Below are 17,485 nucleotides of genomic sequence, written 5' to 3'. Positions count from 1 at the left end.
AGAATGTGACTGATGCATACGAAGCCTGGAAAACGCTGGTTTGGGACATGTTTCACCCATCTGACGACAAACCCCCTTGAATGCAAATATGACATGCCTAGGAGGATACTTATGACACTATATAGCTCAGCTGCAAATTGTTCGGCTTGGAAGCAAGACGACACAAAGCAACACAGGTTCGATCCCCGCGTCCGCGCTTAGAACCCTCTGCATTTAAGCGTGTTACAAATAGGCAACTAAGACAAAAAAAACAATTACGCAACTAAAAAACAAACAATTCATGTAACAGCGTCTCGATGCCCGCGGGCTGTGTGAGCGCTTTAAAAAAATGCAAACAAATAAATAAAATTGTAAGCACTGTGAGGGTAGTACTGCCCCAGAAGCTACTCCCCACCCGAAAATGGCGCTTGTTGCAAGAATACCCCCATATAAACGTACATCAAAGAGTAACTGATAGTAGTTAACTGGCTGGTAAAGTGAAGACAGTATATTTTTTGTTAATGTGTTATTTTGTTGTTTATAATCATTCATCATGCATATGTTTGGATAAATGTGGAAAAAGTGGTGCATTGAACACATGCAATTTATAAATGCCAATAAAAAGATTTTAAAATAAATAACCTCCGTTTGCAAAACCAACCTGCGTACAAAAATCTATATAGGACACGCCCAGCTATCTGACTGCCACCATATGCAATTGTCTCCACCCACTGCACCTTTCCCTTCACTCCTTTTCCGTTTCCTTCATTCCTTTCTGCTGTGTCTTCTGTCGTGTAGTCCTTGTTCTCCTGCAGTTTGTTAAACTGGCTCCTGGTGAGGGTTCTAGAAAGTTCACAACCGTATTGTATCCATAATTGAGTCGCCTCAGTTTGCTCAAACGGCGCTTGTTGGCTGACGTCATTACTTTCTTCATTGTGAACAAGAGGACTCTTGCTTTGAGGACAAGCATTGAAGACTAACGTTGTGTTCATGATGCAGTGGTGTTTGCCATTCCTTTTGATTGGATTGGCTGTAACCGTAGAATAATCCATTTGCACATTAATGGTTGTGTTCAATAAAAACTGTTCGGAAAAATTAGCACTCATCGGTCTTTAGCAGTTATAACAAGCTTGCTGCAAGACTGAGATAACAGAACCACAACTGCAGACGAAATACCACAAAAGTTGTCAAGCATCTTGATTTTATATTGATAGGCACTCAGAAGTCATTGGATGTGCAATACTGGACAACTACCCACCTGGATGTTTTCTGAAAGGCTCAGGTTCTCAATAATGCAGGCAGCGTGGCTCACTATCACTGTGTTGGTAGTTTGAGTTTGTAACAGAGTTCCCATGCGCTCGAGTACCTCTTCACACAGAAGTGCTTCCTGAAAACAGCAGAGATTAACCATGAGCTCTTGCAGAAGGCACCGTTATTGAAATCTGATCATAGCATTATTACATATCATAAACACTTTGGAGGCACAAAGGCGAACTTGAAAAGGTGCATGACATGAGGGTTCAGATGAGGAATGAGATGTCAAGAGACCCGCCTTGTCATGCTGGCTTACCCACAAGACCAAACCGTGTGATCTTGGGGAAAATCATTGCATCTACCCAGCCTCGGTATCCTTATACATCAACATTTAGAACAGGCTAGCAGCTGGCCTTACAATGCTGTGCTAAAGGCAGGGTGCACAACTTGCACTCGTCCCTAGAAATAGCATGTGTGATATATGTGTAGGTGGGGAAGTGAGTTGGGGAGTTACTTTTTGTGGCAGGCTAGCGGCTTGTAACTTGTGTTGTTTACCCCTGCAGAAGAACGTCAGTACATTTACTGATATGAGAGGAGTTCAATGCCAGATCAAGTGTGAATTCAAAAAAAGTATTGCAATGTTGCTGATCATATTTACCCTCTTCCTTAATTGTTCAACAATACATTAAACAAACATCTCTTTGTCAAATTGAGAGAACACTAAGCCATCGTATCATGTGAGATCTGATATCCTTCACTTAGTTTAAAAAAATGCTCTGAGCGTAGGCTCGAGCGATGTGGGCCAACATGCCAGCTGTGTAAGGTAAGGTCTTTTAAAGCACTCGTCTGTCAATAATGGAGCCCTTTGTAAAAGGAAGGATATAGATAGAGGCAGATGCTAAAAACGATTGTGTGGATAATAACAGCAACTAGTTTGTATATTGCGCTACACACCCACAGGTATTTAAGCGCTGAAATCACAGTTGATATTATTATACCACAGTGTGGTACTCAATTTATCGACCTCAGGAGAATTAAAACGCTGAGTTGGCCTTGCCTGGATACGAACCTGCGCACCTCCGCAATTGCGCACACATGTCAGAACGAGCGCTCAGCTCGCTGTGCTATCTGTCCGGCAAACTATTGTGTTGATGAGGACAGGTTGGAAGCATCTGATACCTGTGTGTCAGCAGGGATTCTCGGTGCTCAGGGGAGGGAGGACGCTGGGTGTGGTGGTAGGGATTCTCTGTGCTAAGGGGGAGGACGGGCACTGGTTGGTGTGACAAACCAGAAGAAGGAAACGGACCAGAGGACATCGTCGTAAAGGCTTTCATTTAACTTATGATAAGTCATTTATAACGCACCTGTACACACGTGTTTCTAGACGCGACAAGAAAAGGAAGGGAAGACAGAATGAGGACAAAACAACTATCTTACCAGGCCTTGTGTCATTCAGATCACGCAAGTGCGGGGGGAAGAAAGGGGAGAAGTGTGAGGGGGTCAGGTGGGAGTGCAAAGGAACGCGTAAGCGCTGCCAGGGAGGTGGCTCATAAGTGCAGAGAATCAGGGGACTGTAGGGTTGCAGATACAGTCCCTACGTGGTTGGGCGGCCCGGAGGCAGTGCAAGGGCAACTGGTTGTGCAGGAGCCTTGTCCCGTAGGTTGAGGGGGTGGGCAGGTAACCAGTTTGTGCAACAGACAGGGGCATCAGCAAGGGAGAGGGAGGGAGAAAGAGGAAGTGAAAAGGAAGGTCTTGAGTTGCTTCCGGAACCTTAGGTGGTCCTGCTCAAGTTTGAGAGAGGCAGGGAGGCTGTTGCAAAGGGAGGCCCCAGCCGAGGACAGAGATCTACCCCTCATTCTGCGCGAGAAGCACCTGACCCTCAGAGAGTTGGAGGTGGATGAGCGGAGGGCTCGAGAAGAAAGGTGCTTAGGAAGAGAAAGTTGGATGCAGTGTGGTCCCCGGCCCCAGAAAGCCTTGTGTGCGATGCAGAGGGTCTTGAACTTGATCCTTGAAGCCACAGGGAGCCAGTGGAGAGTTTTCAGAGCTGGAGAGATATGATCCCTGGGCTTAAGGCCAAGGAGAAGTCCGCAGTCCTGTTCTGGATAAGTTGTAAAGGGGCAAGAGTAGAGGAAGGCAGATTGAGAAAGAGGCTGTTGCAGTAGTCCAGCCTAGAGAGAACCAGGGCTCTGGAGATAGTGAGCTTCTGGAGGAAAGTGAGAAAAGGCAGAATACCTCTGAGGAGGTGCAGCTGATAGTGTGACTTCTTAGAGACGTCAGAGATGTGAGGAGAGACGGAGAGTGTGGAGTGGAAGATGACACCAAGGATCTTAGCCTCACAGGAAGGTGCAGGTAGAGGGCCCAGGGTGGGCGGCAAGCGTGAGAGGGAAGGTGGGAGCTGGTGTCCCATTGAGGAGGATCTCAGTTTTACTGGCATTAAGGCAAAGATCATTGGAGGCACACCATTCCTGAATTGTGGACAGTCAGGTATGAGCGAAGGAGCAGAAGGGGCTGAGGGGAGCCTGAAGGAGAGCTGAGTGTCATCCGCATAACACTGTAAGTTAGACTAGAAGGTAGAGATGCAGTGGGGCAGAGGTGCCAGGTAGTGGTTGAAGAGCCAGGGAGAGAGGTTAAACCCCTGGGGAACACCACATGTAGAGAGAGGGATAGAAGAAAGGAAAACCCCAGTTGGACCTGGGAGGGTCGATCTGAGATAAAGGAGGTCAACCAAGCTACGGCCTGACTGGAGATACCATGGTTGTCACAGAGGCGATTGAGCAGGATGGCGTGATTGACTGTATCGAAAGCAGAGGATAGATCCAGGAGAATGAGGACAGAGGGAAGGTTAGAGTCTAGATTAGAAAGCAAGTCTTCATGGAGAGGATCTTGTAGCCATCAGGGAGGAGAGTGTCAAAGCCTGTGACAGAGCTGGCCGTGAACCAAGTACATCCAGATCAAGCTCTACGAGGAGACAGCAGATATCCTAGGAGTGTTTGACAGCGGAGCGAGAGTTAAGAGTAGCGACGTTGAGCAGATTTCCTCCTTTGCAAGACTTCCGTGGAGGGTTACAGGCATGAGATACACCCTGCAGAGGTGTTACAGGTGTCCGAGAATGGGCAGAGGAGTGTCAGGACCAAAGCCAAGACCAAACCAAGACAAGGGGTGCAGAGGGGCATGGTGGGGGCTGTGATGAACGTACAAGTTGGGTCCAGAAAGCTGTATCCATTTAAAAGGCTGCTGTGCCCCTTTTGCAGAAAAGCAGCCTTCAAAAACTACAGCTCCCAGCAGAAGCAGTCTCCTGCCTACAACTCCCAGCATGCTCGGGGGCGCCACGGGCCAATCAGGAGTCCAGCAGGGTGTGGCACATCAACGCGCATGCGCAAGCCCCGAGGCACGGGGCTTGCGCTTGAGACTTCGGAAGGAGAGGACGTGCAAAGCCCAGCTCCTCCAGAATCATTCGCGAGGGGCCCCGCCCCGCCCCGCCGGAGAAGCAGTTCGGCCCCTCGCTCCCGCAAGATAAGTCTTTAAACCCATCTTGGGGATCAGAGGGATCGGGGGAGAAGCGCAGGGGGCTTTAGCCCGCCCATTCCTAGCCCCTGCGCCTACAGGAAAGATAAGTGGGCGTGTCCTAGGCGCGTCGCTAATCCGCGCTTGCATTTGTAGTGGGGAAGTGAACCGTACGAAACACTAGTACGTGTGTTCCCGCCTCCTGGAACCAGGGAAAACTCGGCGCACGGGAGGCGAAAACACATGGGCAAAAGTTACTGCGGCGGTCTGAAGGAAGACCCCTGTGGGAGTTAACACTGGCATTTTTTCCACATCAGGAACAAGTGGAAAAGCCCCGAAGAGTGGCAAACTTTGGCACACTCAAAAGCCCGTGATTTGAGCCCGGGTGGCAGCTAGAATGTTGTGTGTTTGTGTGTGTGAGGAATGAATGAGAAGGTTATGGGACTGCGGAGGCAACACCCTAACTTGTGTTATTTCTTTTAGCTTCTTGGACCAGCACTGAACATTACGGACCTGCCACAAGACTTGAGGGCTTCATCATGGACAGGACACTGAAACCCAGAGCTAAGTTTGCATGCTGAAAAAATGCTAATTAGTTGTGGACAGAATTAGGTGCATGGCTTAGACTTGTACGTTAGATTGAACAGTGAGGGGGCCTAAGTCTGACTATGTGGAGGTGGTGTGCAAATAGCTACTTGGTACCAAGTACAATCTAAAGTGTGCAACAATCAACCCTTCAATTCCCCGTCCTATCCACAACCTCTACCCAACCCTCAATCCGGTTTCCCTAAAATCCCCCAACCTATCCAATCAACGAGACCCTAACCCTCCTTCCCTGCTCTGGTCCGGGTAGCCTGCGTAAGCTTCGACTTGCAGGCTCCACGACCATAGTGGGGGTGGTTGGTACTGCGTCGCTCCTGCGCCTAGGACCAGAGTGTTCTGACAAGGAGGAAGGAGGAGATGGCAGGGTAGTCAGAGAGGAGGAAGAGGGTGCTTGAGAGGTGGCGGGGGAAGAAGAAGGCAGAGCGGCGAGAGAAGCAGCAGAGGGAGCCAGAGTGGTGCAGTGGAAGGAGGCAGCAGAGCAGCCAGAGGAGGGTGCCAGAGAGATGGTTGAGGAGGAAGGTGGCAAAGGAGCCAGACAGGGTTAGGTAGGAGAAGGAAGGAAGTTGATAAGACGTGGGAAATGGTTATCGAAAAGGAGATTGGCCTGAGGGCCCTGGACCAAGAAGGTGCCATTGAAGTAGACATTAATGACTGTCTTGTAGGTGTGGAAGGAGGCCAGGAGGGCCTTCCACCGGGAGCCACCCTTAATGGGAGAGGAGGAAAAAGGAGAGAGAACAGAGACCATATGGGGGCGCGGAGGTTCATAGGCCTGGAGAGGGAAAAAGAAAGAGGATGTTGGTGAGAGTCTGTCCAGAGGAAGAACCGGTGTAGGTATCAGTGATAGGGAGGCCTGGGTTGTAGACCAGGATGTCCCTTTTGAGCTTCTTCCTACCAGACTTAGAAAGAAGGATAGGATAGTCGACAGAATAGCAGTTCGAGAAGATAGGGGAGACAGAGAGCACCATTGAGGGTGCGAGCAGAGAGTAAGGGGTGGGGGCAGCCCAGGCAGGAGGGGACGGGGGCCACATGCTGGCGGCAAACAGGAGGGAGGCCCAAGAGAGGTCACGCACAATAGAGGGGGCAACAAGTAAGTACACCACAGAACAAGAACACTGGAACCTTGAGGTCCCTAGAGTGAGTGGAAAAAAACAATGCAAGCAAGAAATGTACAGGGCATGAGAATGCAAGTACAATACAGAATTTGCAAAACTGGTAGTCCTAGGGGACCTGGAGGGAAAGAAGAGAGATGCACACGATGCAGCATGTATACAATGCAAGGGTCACACTACAAAATACAATACGCAAACACTTTTAATCCAAGGAGACCTGGAAGTTAGAAGAAAATGCAAGCAATGCAATAGATTGACAATACAATAGGCCCAGTACGAAAGGGCATGGAATGCAGAGACACAAGCAGAGAACAATACACTGGACGCGGCTCAGGGAAGCCTGAAGAGGAAGGAGAGGAGGGACTGGGTTGCGTGGGGAGGAATGCACTAGGCCAGGGCAGCGGCGGCAGTTGCGCGGGGATCAACGCTAGAATGATGCGTTAGGCCGGGGGTTTGGGGACAGGTTGTGTGGGGAGCAACACAGAGAGGGATGCGCAAGGCCAGGGGATGGGGCAGTTGCATGGGGAGCACGCTAGAAGGATGCGCCAAGCCAGGGGAGCAGTGGCAGTTGTGCAAGGAGCAATGCTAGAAGGATGTGCTAGGCCAGGGGAGCGCAGACAGGTTGCGTGTGGAGCAATGCAGAGAGGGATGGGCTAGGCCAGGGAAGCTGGGGCAGTTGCGTGGGGAGCAATGCTAAACATGCGCAAGGCAGGGGGAGCGGGAACAGTTTGCGTGGGGACGCAGGTGGCGCGAAGACGGGGGGAGCTGGGCCCAAGTTGTGAAGGGAGCGCACACGGGGAAGGGAAAGGGCAGACGTGCAGGTGAGGGAAGCGGGCCTAAGTTGCAAAGGGAGCAAACAAGGGGAAGGGAAAGGGCAGATGCACAGACAGGGGAAGCAGGGTCTAAGTTGTGAAGGAAGCACACGTGGGGAAGGGCGGACCTGCAGGCAGGGGAAATGGGGACAGTTGCAAGGGGGACGCGTGTGGGGAAAGGGGGAGAATGGGACAGACGAGCAAGGTCAGGGGGGTGCGTGGAGTGCAGCAATGCTACTCACCCTCACCTTCTTATCTTGCGGACGCAGATGGAGGGAGAGATCCCCCATGCTCACAATCTGCGCTGCTACCCCATCACCGCCAAATACCTGCATCGCACAACACCGTGGTCTTGTCCTGCGAGGGTTTAAAAGAAAACGCCCTTCTAAACCAACTGCTAAAAGGGGAGTTCCCTTTCTAAGAAACTATACTTACATCTAAAGTTGCCCCACCACTTAGAAAACAGAGAGGAAAACTAGCCAAGGTCTGCTGCCTTTAGAGTTCTTCACTCTGATCTCCATCAGGGCTTACAGGAACAATAATTCTTGTCTTTCTTGACAAAGTTTCAAAGGTTTACCAAATTTATAAAAAAAAGTCATGTTCCTAAATGTCCCAGTTGTCATAGTTGGTGGGATACCTCCTTAATCCTTCTCCACCACTAGTGTGTGTTTCTCCCCACTAGGTTCACCTCTGGGTTATGTTCCTCACTTGTCTTATTGAGTCTCTTTGCCCCAATGTCTTATTTGTCTCCATGGGGTATTCATGGCCCCTGCTTACATATGCGTCTCTTGACTGTGTGGAAGCTTGGCTGGTTACACTGCTCAGGTTTCCTGGGCTCCCGGCAACCTTTATTGTCTCTTGTTTCTCACTCTCCCTCTCTCTGGGTCGTCTGAACCCTGAACGGGTTTAGGGTTACCCTTCCCTTGCCCCATTTTACCCTCTGCTATGTCTGCCCCCCTCCGTTATGTACAACTCGGGCACCTTTTCTTCCATCGTGTTTGCTTCAGCGGGGTGGCATCTGCTTCGTAGCGGCGGCGTACTCCACGGCTTTCTGCTGCTCCTTCCATAAGATGGGCGAGTTTGTTACTCCGCTTGTCTCTGCGTCTCTCAGTTCCTCGATTCGTTCACGAATAGCGTAGGACTTGTTCCTACCTTGCCCTCTTTATTCAGCGTTGTTTCTCAGGCCCCAGGCCCACCACATCCTCTGCGTGGTAAAGCCTCCAGATAAGCCTGCTCCTCACTGCCTCAGCCTTGCCGATTTCGCCCGGCTCTGTGCCTGGTTAGCGACATCTCTCTGCTGCTCCAGTCTCTCTCTGCGCCACAGCCGACTCTGCTGTGCCGTGCATCCCAGCCCCCATGTGACATGCTCACGTCGGCGGCTCACCTCTGTGTATTGCTTCTCTGCCTCCATTCAAGGGTGATCATGACTTTATTCTCGCTCTGTAACAAGAAAGAGGTGTGCTGCTTGTTAGATAAGATTTTCATAATTATGATTAATAATTTTATGGGTGACCTTTTTATGTCTCTCCATAGTGTATGGTTGAAGTTATAGTTTCCTACAACTTTTAGGCTTAGGCTGGGTTGCCCCTTGGGTTCCCCAGTTGATTTCTATTTCCTATACTTCGGTGAACTACTGTTCCCAAATACTAAAGAAGGATTTTCATTCCCTTTACATTTTCTATAAGTGAGCTAGCACAACCCACTTTATATGGAGTTTTGGGGGATATAATGTATCCCCTTTCTTACTTACCTGGTAACATTTTTGTTACAATTGTAAGTTTACTTGAATGGCTGGTGGCAGTGATTTTACCTTGATGACCTTTAGTCATTTCTACTCGCAGGCTGTTAATTCAGCCGCAGTAATGCACAGGAGGGCCACCATTGTTCTAAAATGGCGGGCTCCTTCTTTTTTTGCCATTTCTTGTATGCTTGCTGTTTCTGAGGTATAACTCTGCCATTCTATGTGGGAACTACCTCAGTGGAAGTTTTGTCTTTGGCGGGAATCCTTTGGATTCCCTGCCCAGGCTCCAGCGTGTCTGAGAAGGCAGGAAGCGAGGAAGAAGTCCAGAACTCTGCAGCCCTTTGTCTTCCACTCTGCCTGAAAGGAACCAACCCAGTGTGGGACTGGCTGTCCTGATTGGAAGCCTGCAGGGACAACAGCACAGGGTGTTGGCGTCCCGTGGCACTCTCAGCTCAAGCCCAGGAGGGCTCCCATTGGTGATTCTGTTGTCACTCCCACCCCCTTTAAAGATACGAGCGTTGCCCCACCAGGGGACAAGGGCGCGGGGTGTTGGCATCCTGCGGGGGTGTTAACGGCCTGCTGGGCTCTCCACACCAGACTGGAAGGACTGCTGACCTAGACAGTTCCGAGGTGAGAGTGAACCGAAAATTGTGTGCCGGTCAGGGGTGGGATGTTTGCATGCTGCGCGGAGAATTCTGGAATCGTTGGAAGATTCTCAATGGAGACAAAGGAGACAAAGGACCATTCACCTGCCCCCCCTCTTTCTCTGCAATTCTGCCCTTTTGTCCAATTTGTCCAATTTGCAAACTCACCCTCACCCTGACCAAACGCAAGATTAAGGTAGCGAAAAGAAAATGGGTAGGGGGTGGGGCTGTCGAGTGATTAAGGGAATTGACCATACATCTGACATTGACTTGAATCCTGGCAGGATCCCCATCCCAGCAGCTGCTGCTGTCATCATTCCTGCTTTGGGGGAGATACTAGGGAGTTTCTCAAGGAGCATTCGTGTAGTGTCTCCAGGTCTGCCCCCGAACAAACAAGACCACGCAATGTTCCAACCTCACCACTTTGGGAGGGGAACCAACAGCCTTAGCTGACCACGGTGGGGACTTTCCCAGCTACCTGGCCAACCCCTATGTTGCAAAACCCGGGGAAGGCTCCACCTGCACGAATCAACAAAAGCTTGTGCTCAACACAAGCTTGTCTTCCAAACCTCCGAGTCTAAACTGTATGCCAGCTGCTGAGATACCCGAGTCATTGGACAACGGAACTGAGAAGGCGTCCACAGATTTATCCTAATTCCCCAAGGATTTCCCTTTACTGGCCTCCCCCCTGGTTTCCACTGCGCCTAGCGGTTTTCCACCTGGCACCCTTCTGGTATTACTCATTTTGCCCACGATCCATTGGGCCGCATTGCAGCTCATCTCCCGTCTACCCTTGCACCCCCTTCCTTAGACTCTATGGACATGGTCACCGAAGGTTCTATTGAGGAAAAGCCTTCCCCCAGTTCCATCGGCAGTTCCATCTGCAGCTCCTGGAGTAAGACTATGTTGTCAGAGCACTCAGGGGCTAGTTCCTTCCTCCGACTGACCCCCCTTCGGGCATCCAAGCAACTCAACCGAGGAGTTGCGCTTCCCTTAGGTCCTCCACTTACAGAGGTCCAAACTTCCCAGGGTTGTTCCTGTGACCGTGTGTTGTCCGAATTGGCAGCTATTAAAAAACTGTTATTAGACCTAATCAAGGCCCAGGGAAGTGGAGGGGGTCGGGGGGGGGGGAGGGGGGGCACGGAGAGGGACCATCGGGGAGATTCAAGGTATGGCCATTGCTGTTGTGGGGCTATACCCCCCACCCTCCAATCCGAACACTGCTCCCAATGTCCCCAATATCTCCACTCTAATGAGCCAGCCCCAGCCTAAACAGTCACTAAAATGTAACACACCTGTAGAGCCCCCCAGGTCCCTTACTCCGTGTGGTAACCCCTTTACCTTGGCAGACTGTGCCCCTAGTATTGCGAGTATTAAACGCCCCATGGTGAAGGCAACTGGTGCTAGTAACCATTGTTTTGGGCGTAGGGGGTTCGCCCAAGCACCAAGCAAAGGGGGGCCAAGTGGGTCTACTGTATTTCTCCATAGGGTACCCAAACTGCTCCCTGAACCGAGGGATGCCCTGTTGAACAAATGCCTCCATTGGCTCCATTCAGTTGGGGACTGTGCCTTCGTGACCCGGGATGCCATGGTGGGGTGTCACAGACTGATCAGTGACAACCCTGAGGACTCTATCAAATTAGTTTTCTGGGACGGACAAATGGCCATGGAAGTACTGGGAAGACTCAAGCGTTATGGCTGGACCATTATTGATAGTAGTATTGTTGGCAGCCTGTCCCATGATACTAGCATTTTGGGCCCCCCCAAACACTTTCTTACCAAGTTCGCCCTATCTGGTGCAAATCTCATTCCCTTAGGCACCCGGCGATTTGGCAATTATCGTGGTACTGGGGTGGTACTGGGACTGTGGAACTAAGATCTGAGAATTGCCCCATGCCAGGTAACAGGGGTCTTGATTAGCTCCTTTGTGTTATTGTCAGCGGAGAGTTACTAGCACGCTGGAACTTTTCTTTTTTTCGATTGTAAATATGGAAGTGTAATGTTAGAAATGTTTTGCTAGGATGTGCTTTTATGGTAGTACAGCCGATTAAAGTTATTTGACTGACTGATTGGACAGCCAGACCGCCCCTTGCTGGAAAATGCATGGAGAGAATGCAGAGGTTGTGCTGTAGTTACTTATAAAAACTCTGAACCTGGACGCTGCTGATAACGGTGCCGGTGCAATCACGAGTTCTGCTCGCGGGTGCCGCACAGTCCGCCAGGGCTGTCAGGAACCTGCGAGCAGAACTCGTAATGTGGCGGCCCAGTATGAACGTTCATACCATGGCCGCCACCCTTGTAATGAGGCCCATTGTGTCATTCGCAAAAGTGTAATACTGGGGTTTGCTTTCCCTGTTCTGCTTTATACAGATTCTAAAACAGTCTTAGGTTTATGGATAACTGTGTGCCATTCTGAATAAGTGTACTGCAGGTTTAGCTGACCTTGGTCTGTCTAGTGCAATCCTAAAATAGTGTAAAGAGTTCTTGCTTACCTTAGTCTGTGTTGCACTGATCTGAAAAGCAACTTTCATAGTTTATTGCACCATTAGGTCTTATTCACCTGGTATAACTGAAGGTTATAATGCATGTAGTTATAGGTTTATACTGTTCCATGAATGTGTGTTCCACTATTCAGAAAAGTATCCTGGTAACAGGGTTGGTTTACTAAGTGATTTCTTAACTGAGTGTTACTGCATGACTGACAGAGTTTACTACCCTTGAATTACTCGTGTATTCAAAAAGTATATGTAATCTAGTTTTACTCCCCAAGAATAGCTGATTGCATTCTGAATGTGTTATAGATTTACCAAACCTTGAACTACTGACTGCTATTCTTAATAAGGTCATACTTTGGGTTGTATCCCTTAAGTATCAAGTTGGTTTTTAGAATTGTGTTTATATATAATGTGATGGTACTTATTTACTCAATATTCATCTTGGACTATTTGTATTTAAATAAACGATTTATTTTTACAATACATAGGGCCTCATTACGAGTGTGTCGGTCCGGAAAGAAGGGTGCTGGTAAGCTTACCAGGTGGCTTGTTTCAGGGCCACCACACTCCAAGTCTGCCTGCAGGGGCAGTTGCGCCCAGCAAGTCTGACCTTGCCAGATGCAACGGCCCCGGTAGGCAGAGTTGTCACGGAAGCACTGGCACCGTTGGCAACTCCATGGGAATGGGGACTTTCCAAACCCGACGCCTAACTTCCTGCACAGCCGGGACTTGTAATGTCCCGGTGGCACTGGGAAGTCAGGCGTAGGAAACAGTGTTTCGGGGTCGGCGGAAACCCACCGGTGTTACCGCCAACCTCGTAATGAAGCTCATAGTGTTTCAGTGTTTCTTTGGACCATATGTATGCTACAATGTCTTTGTCCCAAGCTACAGACCTCTGTCCCTCCTAAAATAAACCTGCCTGCTCTGCCTATGCTACCAAATACTGAGGTGGTACAGCCTTATACTAAGAGGGGAGTTTTATACTGTCTTAGATATATGGTTTTACTAAGCCCTTAGTTGGACTTCATAGAAACTGTCCTAACACTTATGCTTGGCTGCGAATCCCACAGAGGGACCAACATAGCTTTGAGTCAATCCACCAACTTTCAACTTTATTTTGAGTCTGACAGTTGAATGTCACATGAGTTTCTCGAGTTCCCATGTATGCAGACATTATTTTATGCATAGGGAGTTCCCTATGGGAATGGAAGTCCTTATCCCCTTGTGGGAGTCACTGCCAGTGAGGTCATGCTTTTCCCAAACCTCTAGGGAGGGGTTTGCTAAGTGGGCTCACCTCCCTAGCCTCAAAGGTGGTGGATTCCCCCTGGGAAGAAGGGACGAAACCTCTAGATTTGTCACATACGTGTGATGAATCTGATGAGGTCATAACTTCTTTCCCGAAGGTAGCCTCTCCTCATGTGGCCAGGGTAAGGCAGCCATTACCTGATCCTGACCCTGGCGGTGGCTATGCGAGGTAAGATCACATGAGGGGAGGCGACCCTCAGGGGGGTGTGAGACATTATCATTTGAGACATGGTATTTTCATGCCACCCCAAGAACCAATAATCCCCTTTTCTTTTAAGGATACTCAGTTAATCCCTCATGCCTTTATGGCTTACTGTGACAGTGTCCCACATTAGCCTGCGTAAACTGATGACAGAACTTTTAAATATCTTATATCAAGTGAAATGACACATACTGAGACGAAGAAGAGGACTGCAAGAGTAAAGGTCCCTCATGTGAGCCAAAATGAGCTGTCTAGTGTTTTCACAAATTTGATTGGTGCAAGTCGGTTTCCTTTACCAGCACAGGAGTTTAAATCCCTTACAGTTGGAAGCAAGATAGAAACCCTCTAAGGTGTCGACTAGGAAGACAGTGAATAGTGTGCAGACCGGTACGGAAGCAGCAGGCGAGAGAAAGGCATTGTCGTTGTCCAAAACGGAACCTCAAGGGATGTGGAGTGGTGGCAGCGACAAGGAAGTCCAGCCCAGAGACTCCTTAGAAGACCGGTGAGCCGGGCAACCGACAGGACACTGAACGTTGCTGGATGGCGCCGCCAGCCAGGGGAGAGGTTGTCAAAGGCTTTGCACCGGCATCGTGAGAAAGCACAGCCGGCAGACAGTGGAGCTCTGAGAGAGGTGGAGTGAGAGAGACACAACAGGAGCATGAAGCCAACGTGAACTTCATTCATGCGGGGGTCTAGGAAAGCACCGGACCCCTGTCAAGGAAACCCGCCCGAACTCTGAGAAAGGTGGAGACCGGACCCGAACTCTGAGAAAGGCAGAGACTGGACCTGAATAAAATCAGACGAACCCAGCAGAAGACTAACCTGCCGGTGAGCCCATGGTGAAGGGATGGGACACTGGAGAAAGATGAAAAGAGACCAATAAAAGATGTACAAGAGTGGGGAGTGAGACATCCCTATATGTATTTACAGTTAATCTTCATGGTCCCAGTGCTCGCGAAAGTAGAGAATACAAACACACCAGTGACAAGAAGAACTTGGGGAAGACCCATAACCACTTGTACTGAATGGGAGAGAGAGCGAGAAATGTAACAAAGTCTTGGCAGGAGAGAATACCAGGTGAGGAGCGGATCTGGGATCCGCACCAATAAAAGGTTGTGTTGTACAAAAGTCCTGGCAGGAACGTATACCAGAGTCAGAGACCTGCACCCAAATTGTGTAAAGGAACTGTACAAAAGAACCTGGCAGGGGAGTATACAGGATGTTGTGTATGGCTGTGCCCTGCACCCAAGTTGTGGTACTTTGAAAAGGGAATCCAAAGATGATTCATGCACTTCAAATGTTTAATTGCATTTGTGACATTTTAAAAAGACAATCCCAACGAAGATTCATGCTTTTAGGATTTTGAAGACCTGGAGAAGGGAGTCATTTCCCTGGGAGTGAATTGTAACACCATGAGGGGATTATCCTCTTGTGCTACAATGAACTTGGTTATTCTTTTTGAACATTTGTTTTGGTGGAGAGAAATCTGGGGAAGGGAGCCATTCCCTAGAACTGTGAACACTATCCATTTGAAACGTCTTTTGGATGTATACTTTTTTGTTGAGCTTGAACATTTGTGCACTTTCCAAGCCAAAGACAATACCCGCACCACCTTATAGTTACTTTTAGAATGAGAGGGCTAGGATAGGATTTCGGACACATGACATTTTTGCTTTGGACTTCTTGACATAGGGCAGACCCTTTGTTTTTGGTTGAGGTAGGGAAAGATCTCCCAGTTTAGAGACAGTGAGGCCTTTCCAAACCCCTTTTATCATTTTAATAACATTTTGTACCAATAAACAGGAGTCCTCTGTGTTTCCGCGTCTCAGTGCTGGTTCCTCGCATACCCCTCCCATTAAAGAGAAGCTCCCCTCTACCGAGGCTGTAGTACCTCTGATATTGTCACTCCCCCATACCATATCAATGGATCATCGCTTTCTGTAAAGGTTTCTCAGGAGGACAATGGGAAATATTTTTTTGAAATTCTCTAGATGTAAGAAAAGGACTAAGTAGGTATGGAAAGGTAGGGAAGGTCATACCTATTATTACTTCTTCCAGTATGCCTGGTACCACGGCTGCTCTTATCTGGGTGGGATGACCTCTGACTTCAAGGGCAAGGGGAATTTTTGGGTAGGTCTTGTCATCCCCATGTACAGAGGTGAATCTTACAGCTCCCCCATTCTTGATGCCTTCGGTGTAGACTAGCGGTCTGTTTGCTTCCAGAGTCCATCTGAACTTTAACACAGATATCATTGACTTGGATGCTCTCCCATGTTCGGAAGGGTTGAGGTTTGCAATAGCAGACCTCGGCCTCTTCCAGATCTTCCTCCCACTTCTCTTCTGTCCACTATTCTACCACTTTCCATCCTACCTCCATAGGTTCCTCAGCAATGTCTTTGGGACAGGCCCTGGTGAGAAGTCCCTTTTCTCCACAGGAAAAACAGGCTGTAAAGTAGAGATTGTTTTTTGTCTTTCTCCCAACATCTTCCCATAGGGTGCCCTTTGTATTTATGACAGATAGAGACAAGGGTTTATAAGAGTAGTCTCTTCCATTATGTCCCTGATAGAAAAGGGTGTTTCAGGCCTTGTTTATGCTTCCCCAGCAAAGACTCTGGTGGATGGCTTAAATTCTCTCCTTGGTTCCATGGATTTCCCTACATTCTTGAAGTGTTTAAATACCTTGCATTGGGCCTGTGTTATTTGAATAGCCAAATCTACTCTTGGTGCCATTAGTCGGCATAGGCCTGATTTTGAATTATCCTTTCTAGGAGAGTCTTGAGTCAGGACAGTGGGCGTGTATTTTTAAAACATTTTTTAGACTGAGGGGACTGAGGCTCATCCTCATCATCAGTTAGGAGGTTGGTGGAAAGAGCTGTGGTTGCCTATTTTCTAAATTAGGATTTTTAGGCTTTGTTCCCAAAGATGGTTTTATCCCCCAGTGTGCTCTCGGTGGAAGATGGTTAAGGGGTTTTGCCATGCAACCTTGGATGAGGGTCCGACTCTGTGTCGGGTCATTCAGATACCACTTCTCACATCATACGTAGCAAGCCTGAAGAAGGACCCAGACCAGAGGACATTGTCTTAAAGGTTTTACTTAACTTAAAAGAAAAAAACCTTTCTAACCATACTGCTAAAATAGGAGATCCCTTCCTAAGAAACTATACCAAAGGTGCTCGTCAATATTAAAAATAACAAAACTGGTCCTCTGTCCAAACCTAACCTCTAAACTGCCCCTACCACATACAAAACAAAAAAGAAAACTAGGCTGGGTCGCCTGCCCGGAGGGAGAAAACCCTGACCTCCCTTAGGGCATCCATGAATTCCCCCTGGTTCAACAAGTCTTGTCTTTCATGCCAAGGTTTTCCAAATTTACAAAAGAAAGTCTCAAATTCCTTAAAATATTAAAAGTCCCAGTTGTCATAGATGGTGGGATACCTCCTTAATATTTCTCCACCACTCATGTGGGTTTCTCTCCACTAGGTTCACCTCTGGGTTATCTCTGTGTTCCCAGTGACTTTGTTACTCGGTTGTGATGAGCGGTAGACTCGTTCCTCCCTCGTCTCGGATTTGGCGTTAATTCTCAAGACCCGGGCCCACCATGACTTCTGTGTGGTCACGCCTCCAGATAAGGCTGGCTCCTCATTGCCTCGGTCTTGCCAACTCAGCACAGCTCTGTGACTGGTCAGTAGCATCTCTCTGCTGCTCAGGTCTCTCTCTGCCCCATAATCATCTCTGCTGTGCAGCGCAGCACTATCCCCGTGTGACATGCTTACGTCGGAGGCTTGCCTTGGCATACTGCTTCTCCTTCTCCATTCAAGGATTATTGCGCCTTTATTC

General features: G+C 48.9%; 1 protein-coding gene across 2 annotated transcripts in view; it reads right to left on the bottom strand.

The window, feature by feature from the left end:
- LOC138453690 (uncharacterized) overlaps positions 1-17,485 on the bottom strand; it is a 724,495-nt gene that overhangs the window by 139,742 nt on the left and 567,268 nt on the right. For both annotated transcript variants that reach the window (XM_069606759.1, XM_069606758.1), the window contains one exon: positions 1,238-1,366. In XM_069606759.1, coding sequence (XP_069462860.1) covers positions 1,238-1,366 — 129 coding nt within the window. The remainder of the gene's footprint in view (positions 1-1,237; positions 1,367-17,485) is intronic.

Source organism: Ambystoma mexicanum, chromosome 4p (assembly GCF_040938575.1).
Source record: "Ambystoma mexicanum isolate Mex_15411 chromosome 4p, UKY_AmexF1_1, whole genome shotgun sequence".
NCBI classification, from domain to species: Eukaryota; Metazoa; Chordata; class Amphibia; order Caudata; family Ambystomatidae; genus Ambystoma; species Ambystoma mexicanum.
The sequence above is the reverse complement of the archived record's forward strand: the minus strand, read 5'-3'. Positions and strand labels throughout refer to the sequence as shown.